Below are 15249 nucleotides of genomic sequence, written 5' to 3' on the forward strand. Positions count from 1 at the left end.
ATACGCGGCATGATGCACGTTATCAGCAGGACACATCCGGGGTTGCTAGGTATTGCCCCGTAACACTGACATCCACTGCAAGCTCAGTTAGAACAATACTTGTTATTTTCCCCCCAGGTCAATTTCTCAATCAGTTTCATAATCAATAAAATCAAAAAGAATCTATCAGCTTTACAGCCGATCATTAACTCTTGAAGTGTTGTTCTGTAAAGCAAAGTCTTGGGACGTTTTATTCCGTTAAAGGTGCTATATAAATATAAGTTGTTGTTGTTGTAACTTGCAACAGCAAGGTTGCAGAAATAGCACTGAGATAACAACCAGTCAATCTACTTTGGTGCTGTTGATTGAGGGATAGGCATTGGCCAGGACAACTCTTCGTTCAATGCTGCCCAGGTAATGGTTTACATCTAAACAGGCAAATGTGGCCTTGGTTTCACATTTCAATAGAAAGACCACATGTCCGTTAATGCAACACTTCCTCAGCACGACACTGAAGCGTCAGCCTAGATTAAGTGCTAGTGCTGGAGTAGGGGTTGAATGGACAGCCTTCTGATAGAGGTAACAGTACGACCAACAAGCCAAGCTGACAGCTATAAACGTCTTAACATTTCTAAAGACAGATGATAGAAACATAGAAACATAGAAAATAGGTGCAGGAGTAGGCTATCCAACCCTTTGAGCCTGCACCGCCATTCAATAAGATCATAGCTGATCATTCCTTCAGTACCCCTTTCCTGCTTTCTCTCCATACCCCTTGATCCCTTTAGCCGCAAGGGCCATATCTAACCCCCTCTTGAATATATCCAATGAACTGGCATCAACAACTCTCTGCGGCAGGGAATTCCACAGATTAACAACTCTCGGAGTGAAGAGGTTTCTCCTCATCCAGATGATGTGTACATGTTCATCTTTCTTCAACCCTCCTTCCTTTACTCTTGAACGTGTTGATTCATGCTGGAGTACGTTTCCATGGGCCCGCCAGCCCCTCATCCAAGGGGCCAGCCTTCATGCGTGACCCTGGACAATAATTACCTGCATGCTATTTAACCAGAGAGAGCATCACCTACCACTCATTATGCAACGTTCAATAGTGTCAGCTGTGGCTCAGTGGGTAGCCCCCTCGCCTCTGAATCAGAAGGTTGTGGGTTCAAGTCCCACGCCAGAGATTTGCGCACAAAAATCTAGACTGACTCTCCAGTTACAGTGCTGAGGAAGTGCTGCACTGTCAGAGGTGCCATCTTTTGGATGAGACGTTAAACTGAGGCTCCGTCTGCTCTCTCAGGTGGATGTAAAAGATCCCATGGGACTATTTTGAAGAAGAGCAAGGGAATTATCCCCGGTGTCCTGGCCAATATTCATCCCTCAGTCAACATCACAAAAACAGATTATCTGGTCATTATCACATTGCTTTTTGTGGGAGCTTGCTGTGTGCAAAATGGCTGCTGCGTCTCTTACATTGCAACCGTGACGACACTCCAAAAAGTACTTCATTGGCTGTAAAGCGCTTTAGAATGTCATGAGGTCGTGAAAGGCGCTATATAAATGCAAGTCTTTCTTTCTTTCAAGTATTATTTTTCTGACTGGGAGGCGAGAGTGCCACTAACTGAGCCAAAGCTGGCACTTAGGAGACAACAAGGAGATACTGGGATTTCAAGCACCAAAGGGCTCCCACTACAGGGATGGGGTGAAGATCAGAAGCTCCAGCGATACTCACAGCCCCCTGAGGATCAATGGCACCTGGAAGGAGACTACTGCTTTCTGTTGTCGGATCACAAAAAGCACCGGGTTTTTGGCTTGCTCGGAGACAACATTCACATGGACACGGACACCCTCCGACTGCAGAAAGAAGAGAGAACAGTTAATTCAGATAGACCGGAAAGAATCGTTGAGTACATTCAAGACTGAGATCGCTAGATTTTTGGACTCTAGGGGAAATCAAGAGATATGGAGATCGGGCGGGAAAGTGGAGTTGAGGTCGAAGATCAGCCACGATCTTATGAATGGCGGAGCAGGCTCGAGGGGCCGTGTGGCCTACTCCAGCTCCTGTTTCTTACGTTCTTATGTAATACTGCATCAACTAGACGGAGGCTAGAATATTTTCTCCAACACACAGCACACCATTCTGCCTTTACCTCCTTCACCAGAATCGAAGACCTGTGATTGAGGAAGGGCAAAGCACTGATCCATTAGAACAACAGAAAACCCAAAAGGTACGTGACATTTTTCCCGATACTAATCCTGATCAATCACACAGTTAAACATTCAAATGGATTTCTTCAGCTGCATTCAGACCACTAAGAGCTTGTAGTCAGCTGGATCCCCTCAAACAATCAATGGCATTGGGACTGCCCTCTGTCCTCAAAGCAGCTTGTGGGAGTTTGGAAAAAAAGTTTCAAATCAAGTTAAGCAGAAATCAAAGCTCTCACTTTGAAGACTCCTGAAATTTTAAATGGAAATACCATGTGTATAATAAGACAACTCACATCTAAGATGATTCTCTTCCACTTTCCAGCTAAAAACATCTATGGTCCACATTTTTTGTGGTATATATCAACGATTTAGATTTGAATATAAGGAAGTGTGATTAATAAGTTTGCAGATGACACTAAAATTGGCTGAGTGGTTGATAATGAAGAGGAAAGTCATGGGCTGCAGGAGGATATCAATCTACTGGTCAGGTGGGCAGAGCAGTGACAAATGGAATTTAATTCAGAGAAGTGTGAGGCGATGCACTTTGGGAAGGCAAATAAGGAAAGGTATACACATTAAATGGTAGGCCACTTAATAGTGTAAATGAACAAAGGGACCTTGGAGTCCACAGATTCCTGAAAGTAGCAGGCCAGGTAGATAAGGTAGTTAAGAAGGCATACGGAATGCTTGTCTTTATTGGCCGAGGCACAGAATATAAGAGCAGGGAGGTTATGCTTAAATTGTATAATACTTTGGTTAGGCCACAGCTGGAGTATTGCGTGCAGTTCTGGTCGCCGTATTATAGGAAGGACGTGATTGCACTAGAGAGGGTGCAGAGGAGATTTACTCGGATGCTGCCTGGAATGGAGAATCTTAGTTATGAGGACAGATTGGATAGGCTGGGTTTGTTCTCATTGGAACAGAGGAGGTTGAGAGGAGACCTCATTGAGGTGTACAAAACATTGAGGGGCCTGGACATAATGGATAGTAAGGGTCTATTTCCATTGGTGGAGGGGTCTATTACGAGGGAGGCATAGTTTTAAGGTGGTTGGTGGATGGTTTAGAGGGGATTTGAGGGGGGGGCTTCTTTACGCAGAGGGTTGTGGGAATCTGGAACTTGCTGCCTGGAAGAGTGGTGGATGCAGAAACCCTCACCACTTTTAAGAGCTGGTTGGACGGGCACTTAAAGTGCAGTAACCTGCAGGGTTACGGAACTAAAGCTCGTAATTGGGATTAGACTGGATGACTTTTTGTTGGATGGTGCAGTAAGTACTGCAGGGAATAGAATACGTCCAGGGTGAACTCCTGGACTAGTTTCGGTCATCTGGATGGGTCAGAGAGGAATTTTCCCAGATTTTTTCTCCCTAAATTGGCCTGGGTTTTTATCTGGTTTTTGCCTCTCCCAGGAGATCACATGGCTCCGGTTGGGGAGGATTGTAGAATGTTTCAGTATAAGGGATGCCGCAGTTGTGTGAGACGGACTGGTTGGGCTAGGTGCTCTTTGCCTTTCCGTCATTGTTCTTAGATTTATATGTAACCTTTAGGGCTGCTGACCAAGGGCCGTGTGGCTCTTTGTCGGCCGGCGCGGACACAATGGGCCGAAATGGCCTCCTTCTGCGCTGTAAATTTCTATGTTTCTATATAGGATCTCCCTATCAGTTAACTCTGCTCCCTGGAGAGCAGGAACTTTGAATTTGATGTGTGCTGACTGTTCTATGTGGTACTGATAGATCAGTAACAGGAGAAAGGGAGAGCAGAAGACCAAGAGTTGGAGACAGAAGGGGTTTCAGACTGGAAATTGGGAAGAGAAAACGGATAGAGAGGGAGTCGGAGCAGGAATCTACAGATCAGGAGTTGGGGAAAGAGGGAGCTGGAGGGAGTCTTGGAGAGAGGAGCTGGAGGTATGGAACAATACGTGAACCACAAACCAGAAGTCACTGGCTAGAACAGAAGAGAGTCAAATGATGCTGTAAAGTCCAGGATGGATAGAAAGGGGGGACCGAGCCAGCAGCAATTGTATGCTCTCCCCAGGGTCCCATCCACCATTACTCACAGGTAAAGTGACCCCTACTTGGAACCTCAGTCAGTGACCTACATTTCTGGCTTTATACACTATGTACACATGAGCTTAAATGCAATTTAAAAAAAACTTCTGTCAAATGGACTTGCAAATATATGCAACTTTTAAAAAATGACTAAAACATGTAATTTGATCAACTAAGCTTTTTTTTTAAGCTTAGGTTTAAGTTCTCTTTACTGTTCACTCCCCTGCCTCATGACTCATGCACAAGCTTTGACCGAGAGATTGACTAGTTGACCAGTTGGTAGGCCCCAACATACCACTTCATCACCAGCCTGCAGTGTTCCAGTTCCCCCACTCCCCCAGTTAGTGAAGTGTCCGTTTAACTTGGTGTCTCCATTAGTGAGTTAAAAGAAAGGCTTCTTTTCTATAGCATCTTTCACCAGCACCGGACATCCCAAAGAACTTTACAGCCAAAGAAGCGCTTTTTGAAGTGTAGTCACTTTTGGAATGTAGGAAAAACGGCAGCCATATTGCGCACAGAAAGCTCCAACAAACAACGATGTGATATTGACCAGATAATCTGTTTTTTTGTGATGTTGATTGAGGGATAAATATTAGCCAGGACACCGGAGATAACTCCTCTGCTCTTCGTCGAATAATGCCATGGGATCTTTTACATCCACCTGAGAGAGCAGACGGGGCCTCAGTTTAACGTCTCATTTGAAAGACTAAGAATAGTAGCTTAAAATAAAGGAATTGTTGGCAAAAACCCCAATTCCCAACACTGTACGACATGCCAACGCACACATTCCAGAACTTAACATCAGATATATGAGAAGTTTCATGGGCTAGCAGCAAGATTTGATCAGTTCCTCCACAGATCAAACTGACTGTAACACCCACAGACTCATAAGTATATTTTCCAAATAATTTTCATTTTTTTGAGATCACTAGCTTGGAGATTTGCATAGATCCCTATAGTTCTCAGCCCAAATGAATTGATATTTAAATATAATGTAATTCAGTCTTGAAAAGGACAAAAAAGTTTAAATGTAAACAAATAAAACAATGTAGTTCGAGGCACCTGGTATGCAAGATTTTAGAGTGCGTTGAACTGTGGTTTGACAGGACGTTAAAACTACGGTTTTAGGGTGGTTTGCTCTGTGGTTTCAGGGAGCATTATATTGCAGTTTCAGGGAGCATTATATTGCAGCCAAATGGATAGCACAGCACAACTATGTCCCTGACGAGTATATATCTTACTAAATGGTTTACCCTGTTCGAATGTTGTGGACCTGAATGTTTGGAAAGGGCTGTTGTCAGCACTGTTGTCTCATTAGGAGGCAAATCCTAAGTAAATACTGTTACACTCATAATAAATGGTAAGACTGAGTACTGTGTGTAATGAGCAAGTGTGACCTTAGCTTCTTTATTAACACTCCAGAGTGCAGGTACCTCGTGGGTGGCCTGCTTATATACCGTGGCCAGGTGTGATGCAAATTACAAAGAGTTAAATACATAAGAAATACCAAGCTCCATTAGTACTTATATGTAAATCAATGGGAACAGTTAAACTCTATGTGGCCATGACATTTACCAAAGTGGCTCATGGAAAAAAAAACTTGAGATTTTCCTCTGTATTCCACTCGAGTGCTGCTATCACCCGCTATTACAGATTTAAATATATGCTCTTTGCTTTGTGAAACTGTGACCATCCACTTCAACCAGTCTGGCACACTTGCCTCTATTATCCCCTTAAGTATCGAATGCAACTTTCAAAATGCAAGATTTTAATTTCAACTTAAAAAAAAAATCCATTAAACCTACAATCCCAAATTAGTGAGTCGCGGGGAAAAAAATATTTCTTAGTTCACAGTTTAAGTTTATTTTTTACTGAAAAGGCAGCTCACCAAGGATTAAGGCAGTAACCATAGGGGGGGGACAGGAATTTGGAGAGAGGCAGCAATTTAATTCAACAGGGTTTGCAAATCAATTGAGCGAAACAATGAAGGCCAGCAATGAGAAGGGACCAATCCAGTGTTCATGATACTAGCTTGCAGGTGATTGGCCCCTGACTGTCTCTGGGCCGTGTCTATTGATCTCTGCGGGGAGGGATTCATTCTGCTTTTAAATGAAAAATAGGAGGATTATTCCCTTTTTTCCATTTTTAACGACCCAATAACAAAGCGGGCTTTGAAACGTCCAATTTCTGAGAATGTAACTTTATTTAGCGGGACTAATGTCTCCACATCATGTCTGGAATATGCTGGCTGAAAGGGTGGTGGAAGCAGATTGAATAGCAACATTTAAAAGAGAATTGGGTATATACTTGAATGAAAACAAATTACAGGGCGATGGGGAAAGGGGAGCGGAGTGGGACTAAGTGGATAACTCGACCAAAGAGCTGGCATAGGCACGATGGGTCGAATGGCCTCCTCCTGTGTTGTATGATTCTATAATTCAGAATGATGTGGGGGGGAAAACAGGACTTTTATTTTTTAAATCACAGGACTTGGTATTGGCTTATATTTTGCAATATTCCAGTTATATGAAGCCTTGTCCACATTTGTATTCTTCTCATCATGTCTCTGCTCAGGAAGCAAACTGAATTCAGAATAGCTGAACCCGAAAGTGGCAAGCCCCCTTTCCATCCTTTTTTTTCTCATGTGGGCGTCGCTGGCAGGTCCAGCATTTATTGCCCGTCCCTAACTGCCCTCGAGAACCATGTGCTCGCCCATTTCAAAGGGCAGTTAAGAATCACCACATTGCTGTAGGTCTGGAGTCACAGGGTAAGGGTGGCAGATTTACGTCCCTAAAAGGACTTTAGTGAACCAGATGAGTTTTTGTGACAATCCGGTAATTTCATGGTCACCATGAATTTAAATTCCCCAGCTGCCGTGGTGGGATCTGAACTCAGATCATTAGTCCAGGCCTCTAGATCTAGTCCAGGCCTCACCATCATCATCATAGGCAGTCCCTCGGAATCGAGGAAGACTTGCTTCCACTCTAAAAATGAGTCCTTAGGTGGCTGAACAGTCCAATATGGGAACCACAGTCCCTGTCACAGGTGGGACAGACAGTCGTTGAGGGTAAGGAGTGGGTGGGACTGGTTTGCCGCACGCTCTTTCCGCTGCCTGCGCTTGGTTTCTGCATGCTCTCGGCGATGAGACACGAGGTGCTCAGCGCCTTCCCGGATGCACTTCCTCCACTTAGGGCGGTCTTTGGCCAGGGAGGCTTTGAGGGTGTGTTTGTGACGTTTCCTTTTCCCACCTGTTGGCTCGTTTGCCGTGAAGGAGTTCCGAGTAGAGCGCTTGCTTTGGGAGTCTCGTGTCTGGCATGCGAACAATGTGGCTCGCCCAGCGGAGCTGATCAAGTGTGGTCAGTGCTTCAATGCTAAGGATGTTGGCCTGGTCGAGGACACTAATGTTGGTGCGTCTGTCCTCCCAGGGGATTTGCAGGATCTTGCGGAGACATCGTTACTATTACCAGTAACATAACCACTATGCTACCATACTCCTAGAATACTTCCATCACCAGGGTTCAAAATAAGGGTGTTACATGGAATCACATAATTGGATAGAATCAACAGCACAAAAATAGACTGTTCGACCGAACTTGTCTATGCCAGTGCTTAAGAAGACTCCATACGACCCTCCTCCCACTCAAATTAACTCTTTCCATTCCATATCCCTCAAGGTCCTGCTCCCTTGCGTGTGCATCAAGCATCCCTTTAATTGCATCAATGCTTGGAAGAGAGGGGAGGAGATGATCAACAGATAATGTGCCAATGTGTTGTGATGCACACCAGATCCTAACATAGGAACACGAGTTGACTATTTAGCTCCTCAAGCCTGCTCCTGCATTCAATGAGATCATGGCTGATCAATCGCCTTGTCCCTGAACAGCCTTGGCTCGCCTGCCTTTCTCTTCCAGGTACCCATCAACCTGCCGTGCACGTCCAGCATTCACTACTTTTAGTTCAGATTCCCAAGATTCACTCTTTTTATTCTTTTACCTCTTCAACTGTTCCCTTGCTTCATTCCCATTGAATTCCCAGTCCTGTATCGCTGTGGCTCAGTGGGCAGCACTCTCACCTCTGACTCAGAAGATTGTGGGCTCAAGTCCCACTCCAGGGACTTGAGCACAAAAAAAAAATCTAGGCTAATACTCCAGCGCAGGGCTGAGAGAGCACTGCACTGTTGGAGGTGCTGTCATTCAGATGAGACATTAAACCGAGGCCCCATCTGCTCTCTCACATAGACGTAAAAGATCCCATGGCAATATTTCGAAGAAGAGCAGGGGAGTTATTCCTGGTGTCCTGGCCAATATTTATACCGCAATCAACCAGAACAAAAAAACAGATTATCTGGTCATTATCATTATCACATTGCTGTTTGTGGGACCTTGCTTGTGCGCAAATTGACTGCCGTGTTCCCACATTACAACAGTGACTACACTCCAAAAAAAAAGTACTTAATTGGCTGTAAAGCGTTTAGCGACGTCCGGTGCTTGTGAAAGGCGCTATATAAGTCAAAGTCTTTCTTTCTTTCTGAACAACATGACTGTTTTATTCTGCACTGCGTCCTGGCAGGTTTGTTGAATCAGTAAGTAATCACTTTACAATGCTGCAGGTGAGCCGGTAGTACAGAGGGTTGGCCTTTCCTCCGTGGCCCAGATGTTGCACCTGAAACTGTGACCAAAGATGCGCCAATTATGCTGATGTCAAGTTACACCCAAACAAACTTAAACGGCTGAAAATCAGAGTAAATAATCAAGGCCCAAGGAAGAATCCAACAACAACTTATATTTATATCGCTCCTTTACAGAGTAAAACATTCCAAGGCACTTCACCGGAACGTTATCAAACAACATTTTGACACCGAACCACGTAAGGAGATATTGAGACAGGTGACCAAAAAACTGGCCAAAGAGGTGACCCACAACAGCCTACTCTTTCACCGTCATCATTCATTCACATCAGGCACAGCAGGTTTAAGGTCCTGCAATGGGGAAACGTTTCAAATGTTCACATTAATTATCCTTTGCCGTAAAAATACATTCAAAGAAACAAATACAGAGCAGGTCTCAGTAAGGATAATTATTTATTAAAAGCGCAACAAATTATTAAAAGACCTGGAAAATGACTTTGTTTCCGCTACCCCTGAAAACTTGGTTGCATTGTTGAGACCCCCAAACAAGTGCAATTGGGGGATACTCGCATTTGAGAGTAGGGGCCGCGGCCAGTTTGGTGGGCGGAGATTCATTCGGCCGGAAGGTTTGATAGATCAGGAGACTTGCAGCTACCTGTATATGTGCAACTCATTTATGCCCAAAATTCCACAATCTTTTAAGCGGCGCCATTGGTTTGTGCCCAGGTTGTACGGGTGTCTCTGGGTGCAAATGCAGAGGAGCCTCCAGACCCAAGTGTGGTCAAGATTGGAGTTATACTGTATGGTGTGAGCGCAGACTCCTGGAAAGGGGTCTCTCACCTCATGGCTTCAGTGCGCTCACTGGTCTCCTAAATTACATGGCTGCTTTCACATTAGGTGCACTGGGCACCCACACAACCACCTTGTTGACATAAAGTGGCACCCTAAAAAAATACTTGCATGTATATAGCATCTTTCACGACCACCAGATGTCCCAAAGCGCTTTACAGCCAATTAAGTACTTTTGTCGTCACTTGTAATATAGGAAACGCAGCAGCCAATTTGCACAATGCAAACTCCCACAAACAGCAATGTGATCATGACCAGATAATGGTTTGTTACTTTGATTGAAGGAGAAATATTGGTCAAGACACCAGGGATAACCCCCCCGCTCGTCTCCGAAATAGTGCTATGGGATCTTTCGCATCCACCTGAGCAGACGGGGCCTCGGTTTAACGCCTCATCCGAAAGACGGCACCTCCAACAGTGCAGCACGCCTTCAGTACTGCACTGGAGCCTCAGCCTAGTTTTTGTTGTGCTCAAGAGGTTGCATTAGGAAATTAGCAGCACCCCACGTGGAAAATATCAAAATTATAACCGTAGCAAGCACTTCCAAAACACAGCATGAGTGCAGCTTTGATTTAATATTTCAAACATTTGGAGGGCCTGAATATTTTCAGTGGGGCTGCTTAAACAGCACTTCCCCTTCAAAAAAAACCCCTGAGAATATCAACGGTTGCAGAGGAATTATTTTGCAATGGTCTGCAGCTGACTCGGCCCGGACTTTGCAGGATCCGGGTTGACAGAGTGTGTGTGCAGGGGCCTGATTCTTCAGCTGTTTCCTGCCACTGTCACAATGTAACATCGGGCCACGTCTTGTGACTTCATCAGTTGGGGGGGGATGGGTCGCACAAACTTTCTCACAAATGACATTAGCAATTGCAATTACTAAAACATTCATATATATTTTTGTTTTAATGTTTTTTTTTACCTTGTTCCGTGAAACGGTGTGATTGAAAGCGAATATGTTCTGGACATTGTTGTTGACCACCACTGGATACACATAGTCGAATAGACCTTTCACCTGGATAATATCTTGGCCCAAAGCTCCCCTTCCATGATCCAAAGGCACCAAGGAGCCCAGGAGACAGACATGCATCAAAAAGGTCCGCTGTGACCAGATCCGCCGCATAGTCCTGCCTGCCGAAGGCATTGCGAGCCAGCGCACTTGTGTTTGAAGCGATTTCCTTTCCCCTCCCCAATCTGCAGAGAGAGAGATGTCCTAACCTTCCGGGCTGTCATCAAAGATCAGGAGTGGTAAACGCCTGGGCGAAGGGGAACAAATTGTAGCGATGTTGTCGGCGGCTGCAGAGATCTGCTACAGCGGCTGAAAGAATGTAACATTTTTATCCTGCTCTGATCTGAGACAATGGTTCTAACCAGGAAGTGAATCAATCCCATTCAGTTTCATCATTTGCCTTGTCGATTGCAGCCTTGCTTGCTTCTTTATTTCTTCTTATCTCCCTCCCTCTCTCTTCCTCTCTCTCTAGAGCTTTTCTTTTCCTCTGGCTCTCTCTCTCGGTATAAATGGAGTCTTGTTGATCACAAGCCGGATCTCTGGGCTGCAGCAACAAGCGGCCCTCTGTAAACAAATACTGGCTGGGATGGCTTGACGTCACCCATCAGCCAGCCTGCCCTCCTTGCTCAGTTCCAACCATCAGTAGAAAGGGGCATTTTTATTTTCTATCATCATTGAATCATTTTACAGCAAGTTTTTGCAGGAGTTTATGGGCAATTTAATTTTTTAGCAGCGTAGCACAAGGATTATTCCCAGGACAGACATGCAGGTGGAGTTTTATTTTGGAAGGAAAGATTTATATAGCAGCTTTCACGACCACCGAATGTCCAAAACGCTTTACAGACAATTAAGTACTTTTTGGACTGCCGTCACAGCAAGCTCCCACAAACAGCAATATGACAATGACCAGATAATCTGTTTTAGTGATGTTGATTGAGGGATAAATATTGGCCAGGACACAGGGGGATAACTCCCCTGCTCCTCTTTGAAATAGTGCCATGAGATTTTTTACGTCCATCTGAGAGAGCAGATGGGGCTTCGGTTTAACATCTCATCTGAAAATCGTTACCTCCGACAGTACAGCACTCCCTCAGCTCTGGAGTGTTAGCCTAGATTTTGGTGCTCAAATCCCTGGAGTAGGACTTGAACCAACAACCTTCTGACTGAGAGGCGAGAGAGTGCTACCTGTTTGTTATGTATGTATAATATAAGTATACTCACTGTACACTCATTGTACAGTTACATAAGACTACTGGATGTACCTTCGCACTGTATATCCTAAGCTTGTACCACCAGAGGGTGCAACTGGTGGAGACCTAGGGGTCATCTGTACACGGTATAAAAGAGAGCTCACCATACTGTACCCTCACTCAGGAGCTGCAATAAATGGACTAAAGTCACAACAGTTCAAGTACAATACCTTACCTCGTGGAGTCATTACTAGAGTGCTTACAGACACAATACACCAACTGAGGCACAGCTGACAAAAGGAGGATGTTCCCCTGGAAAAATGTTTCAACTTTTACAACAAATAATAATAATAAAGGGAAAAAGTCGCTGGTGGGCATAGTCCATAGGCCCCCTAACAGTAGCTACATGGCTGGACGGAGTATAAATCAAGAAATAATGAAGGCTTGTAAAAAAGGAACGGTAATAATCATGGGCGATTTTAACCTTCATGTTGATTGGACAAAGCAAATTGGCCAGGGTAGCCTTGAGGAGGAGTTCGTAGAGTGTATCCAAGATAGTTTCCTTGACTAAAAAAATGATTAAGAAAGGGAAGATAGACTATGAAAGTTATTGTGTTCCTAACACAGATGAGGCTGCACATAGGGAGGTTAAAGTAACAGTGACCTCAGTCTTTAATAAGACACTCCAGAGTGAGGAAGAGGCCTTAGGGGCCGGCTTATATACAGTGCTCCCAAGGGACTTCAGGGGATGAGCTCCCTGGTGGCGGAACATGGGAGTGCATGCTTTACAGATACACAACATCACTCCTCCCCAAAGTCAAAGTGAAAACTATTTACAAGGTGAGACGGTCGGGAGCCTTTCTTTCCCTGGTGGACCGCCTCGGTACAAATGTCTGTTCTGGTGTGTTGGCTGTGCCCTCGCTGGGCTGGCGTGTTGTTTGCCCCGCAGGGCTGCTAGGTGAGCCTGGCCTTGCTGGGCTGTTGGGCGTGATGGGTTCGATTTCCTGGTCCGACGTGGTGTCGTTGATCCTTTGGGTGTGTGTTGTGGGCTCGAAAAAGGTGGTGTCTGCTGTGGGTTGTTCAGGGCAGTCTGTGAACTGCAGCCTCGTTTGGTCCAGGTGCTTTCTGCAAATTTGTCCATTGTCTAGTTTGACTAAAAACACGCTATTCCCTTCTTCAGCTATCACGGCGCCCGCGATCCACTTGGGACCATGTCCATAGTTTAGCATATACACAGGGTCATTCAGATCAATTTCCCGTGACACAGTGCCGCCTGCTCTGTACCTGATCATGCAGGTTGGGGTGAACCAGCGAGAGTCTGGTTTTAAGTGTCCTTTTCATGAGTAACTCAGCCGGGGGCACCCCTGTGAGTGAGTAGGGTCTCGAGCGGTAGCTGAGCAGTACTTGGGACAGGCGGGTTTGGAGTGAGCCTTCTGTGACTCGTTTAAGGCTCTGTTTGATGGTTTGTACTGCCCGCTCTGCCTGCCCATTGGAGGCTGGTTTAAACGGGGCCGAGGTGACATGTTTGATCCCATTGCGGGTCATGAATTCTTTAAATTCGGCACTGGTGAAACATGGCCCGTTGTCACTGACCAGTATGTCAGGCAGGCCATGGGGGGCAAACATGGCCCTCAGGCTTTCAATGGTGGCGGTGGCGGTGCTTCCCAACATTATTTCACATTCAATGCATTTTGAAAAAGCATCCATCACCACCAGGATCATTTTACCGAGAAACGGGCCCACATAGTCGACATGGATCCTCGACCATGGTCTGGAGGGCCAGGACCACAAACTTAGTGGTGCCTCTCTGGGCGCATTGCTCAACTGAGCACATACGCTGCATTGCCGTGCACAGGACTCTAAGTCAGAGTCGATACCGGGCCACCACACATGGGATCTGGCTATCGCTTTCATTATTACTATACCCGGGTGTGTGCTGTGGAGATCCGAGATGAACGTCTCCCTGCCCTTTTTTGGTAGCACTACGCGGTTACTCCACAACAGGCAGTCTGCCTGAATGGACAACTCGTGCTTTCACCGCTGGAACGGCTTGATTGGCTCTTGCATTTCAACGGGGATGCTGGCCCAGCTCCCATACAATACACAGTTTTTTACCAGGGACAGCAGAGGATCTTGGTTGGTCCAAGTCCTAATCTGGCGGGCCGTGACAAGTGAGTTATCATTTTCAAACGCTTCCATGACCATCAACAAGTCTGCGGGCTGCGCCACCATCAACAAGTTTGCAGGCTGCACCATTTCCACCCCCGTGGTGGGCAATGGTAGCCGACTGAGAGCATCCGCACAGTTCGGTGCGTGGCCTGTGGCAGATGGTATAGTTATACGCTGATAGCGTGAGTGCCCAACTTTGTATGCGGGCTGAGGCATTAGTATTTATCCCCTTGTTTTCAGCGAACAGGGATGTGAGGGGCTTGTGATCGGTTTCCAGTTCAAATTTGAGGCCAAACAGGTACTGATGCATTTTCTTTACCCCGAACACACACGCTAATGCCTCTTTCTCAATCATGCTTTAGGCCCTCTTGGCCTTAGACAAGCTCCTGGAAGCATAGGCGACAGGTTGCAACTTCCCCGCAACATTAGCTTGTTGTAATACACACCCGACTCCGTATGATGACGCTTCACATGCTAGCACAAGTCTTTTACACGGGTTATACAATACAAGCAGCTTGTTGGAGCATAAAATGTTTCTGGCTTTCTCAAAAGCAATTACTTGGTTTTTTTTTCCCGTACCCAGTTCTCACCTTTACGCAATAACACATGTAGGGGCTCTAAGAGGGTGCTTAACCCCGGTAGGAAGTTACCAAAATAGTTGAGGAGTCCCAGGAAAGACCGCAGCTCTGTGACGTTCTGTGGCCTGGGCGCATTCCTGATAGCCTCTGTCTTGGCGTCTGTGGGCCGAATGCCGTCTGCCACGATCTTTCTCCCCAAAAACTCCACTTCTGTTTCCATGAAGACGCTTTTCGACCTCTTCAGCCGCAGCCCTACGCGATCCAGTCACAGGAGGACCTCCTCCAGATTTTGTAGGTACTCAGGAAAGTCCCGACCCGTGCCCAATATGTCATCCTGAAAGACCACCGTGTGTGGTACGGACTTGAGTAGGCTCTCCATGTTTCTCTGGAAGATCACTGCAGCCGACCGAATTCCAAACAGGCATCTGTTGTAGCTGAACAGTCTCTTGTGCTTGTTGATGCAGGTGAGGCCCTTCGAAGACGCCTCCAACTCCTGCGTCATGTAGGCCGAAGTCAGGTCAAGCTTGGTGAACGTCTTGCCTCCTGCCAGCGTCGCAAATAGGTCATCTGCCTTAGGTAACGGGTATTGGTC

The 15249-nt window shown here is 45.9% G+C and overlaps 1 protein-coding gene across 3 annotated transcripts in view; it reads right to left on the bottom strand.

Moving 5' to 3' along the window:
- sidt2 (SID1 transmembrane family, member 2) overlaps positions 1 to 11265 on the bottom strand; it is a 94849-nt gene extending 83584 nt beyond the window's left edge. For all 3 annotated transcript variants that reach the window (XM_070894466.1, XM_070894467.1, XM_070894465.1), the window contains exons 1-2: positions 10634 to 11265; positions 1715 to 1836 (exon numbers count right to left, since the gene is read on the bottom strand). In XM_070894466.1, coding sequence (XP_070750567.1) covers positions 1715 to 1836; positions 10634 to 10855 — 344 coding nt within the window. In that variant the 5' untranslated portion in view covers positions 10856 to 11265. The remainder of the gene's footprint in view (positions 1 to 1714; positions 1837 to 10633) is intronic.
- Between the last annotated feature and the right edge of the window lie 3984 nt (positions 11266 to 15249).

This window comes from Pristiophorus japonicus, chromosome 11 (assembly GCF_044704955.1).
Source record: "Pristiophorus japonicus isolate sPriJap1 chromosome 11, sPriJap1.hap1, whole genome shotgun sequence".
Taxonomy (NCBI): Eukaryota; Metazoa; Chordata; class Chondrichthyes; family Pristiophoridae; genus Pristiophorus; species Pristiophorus japonicus.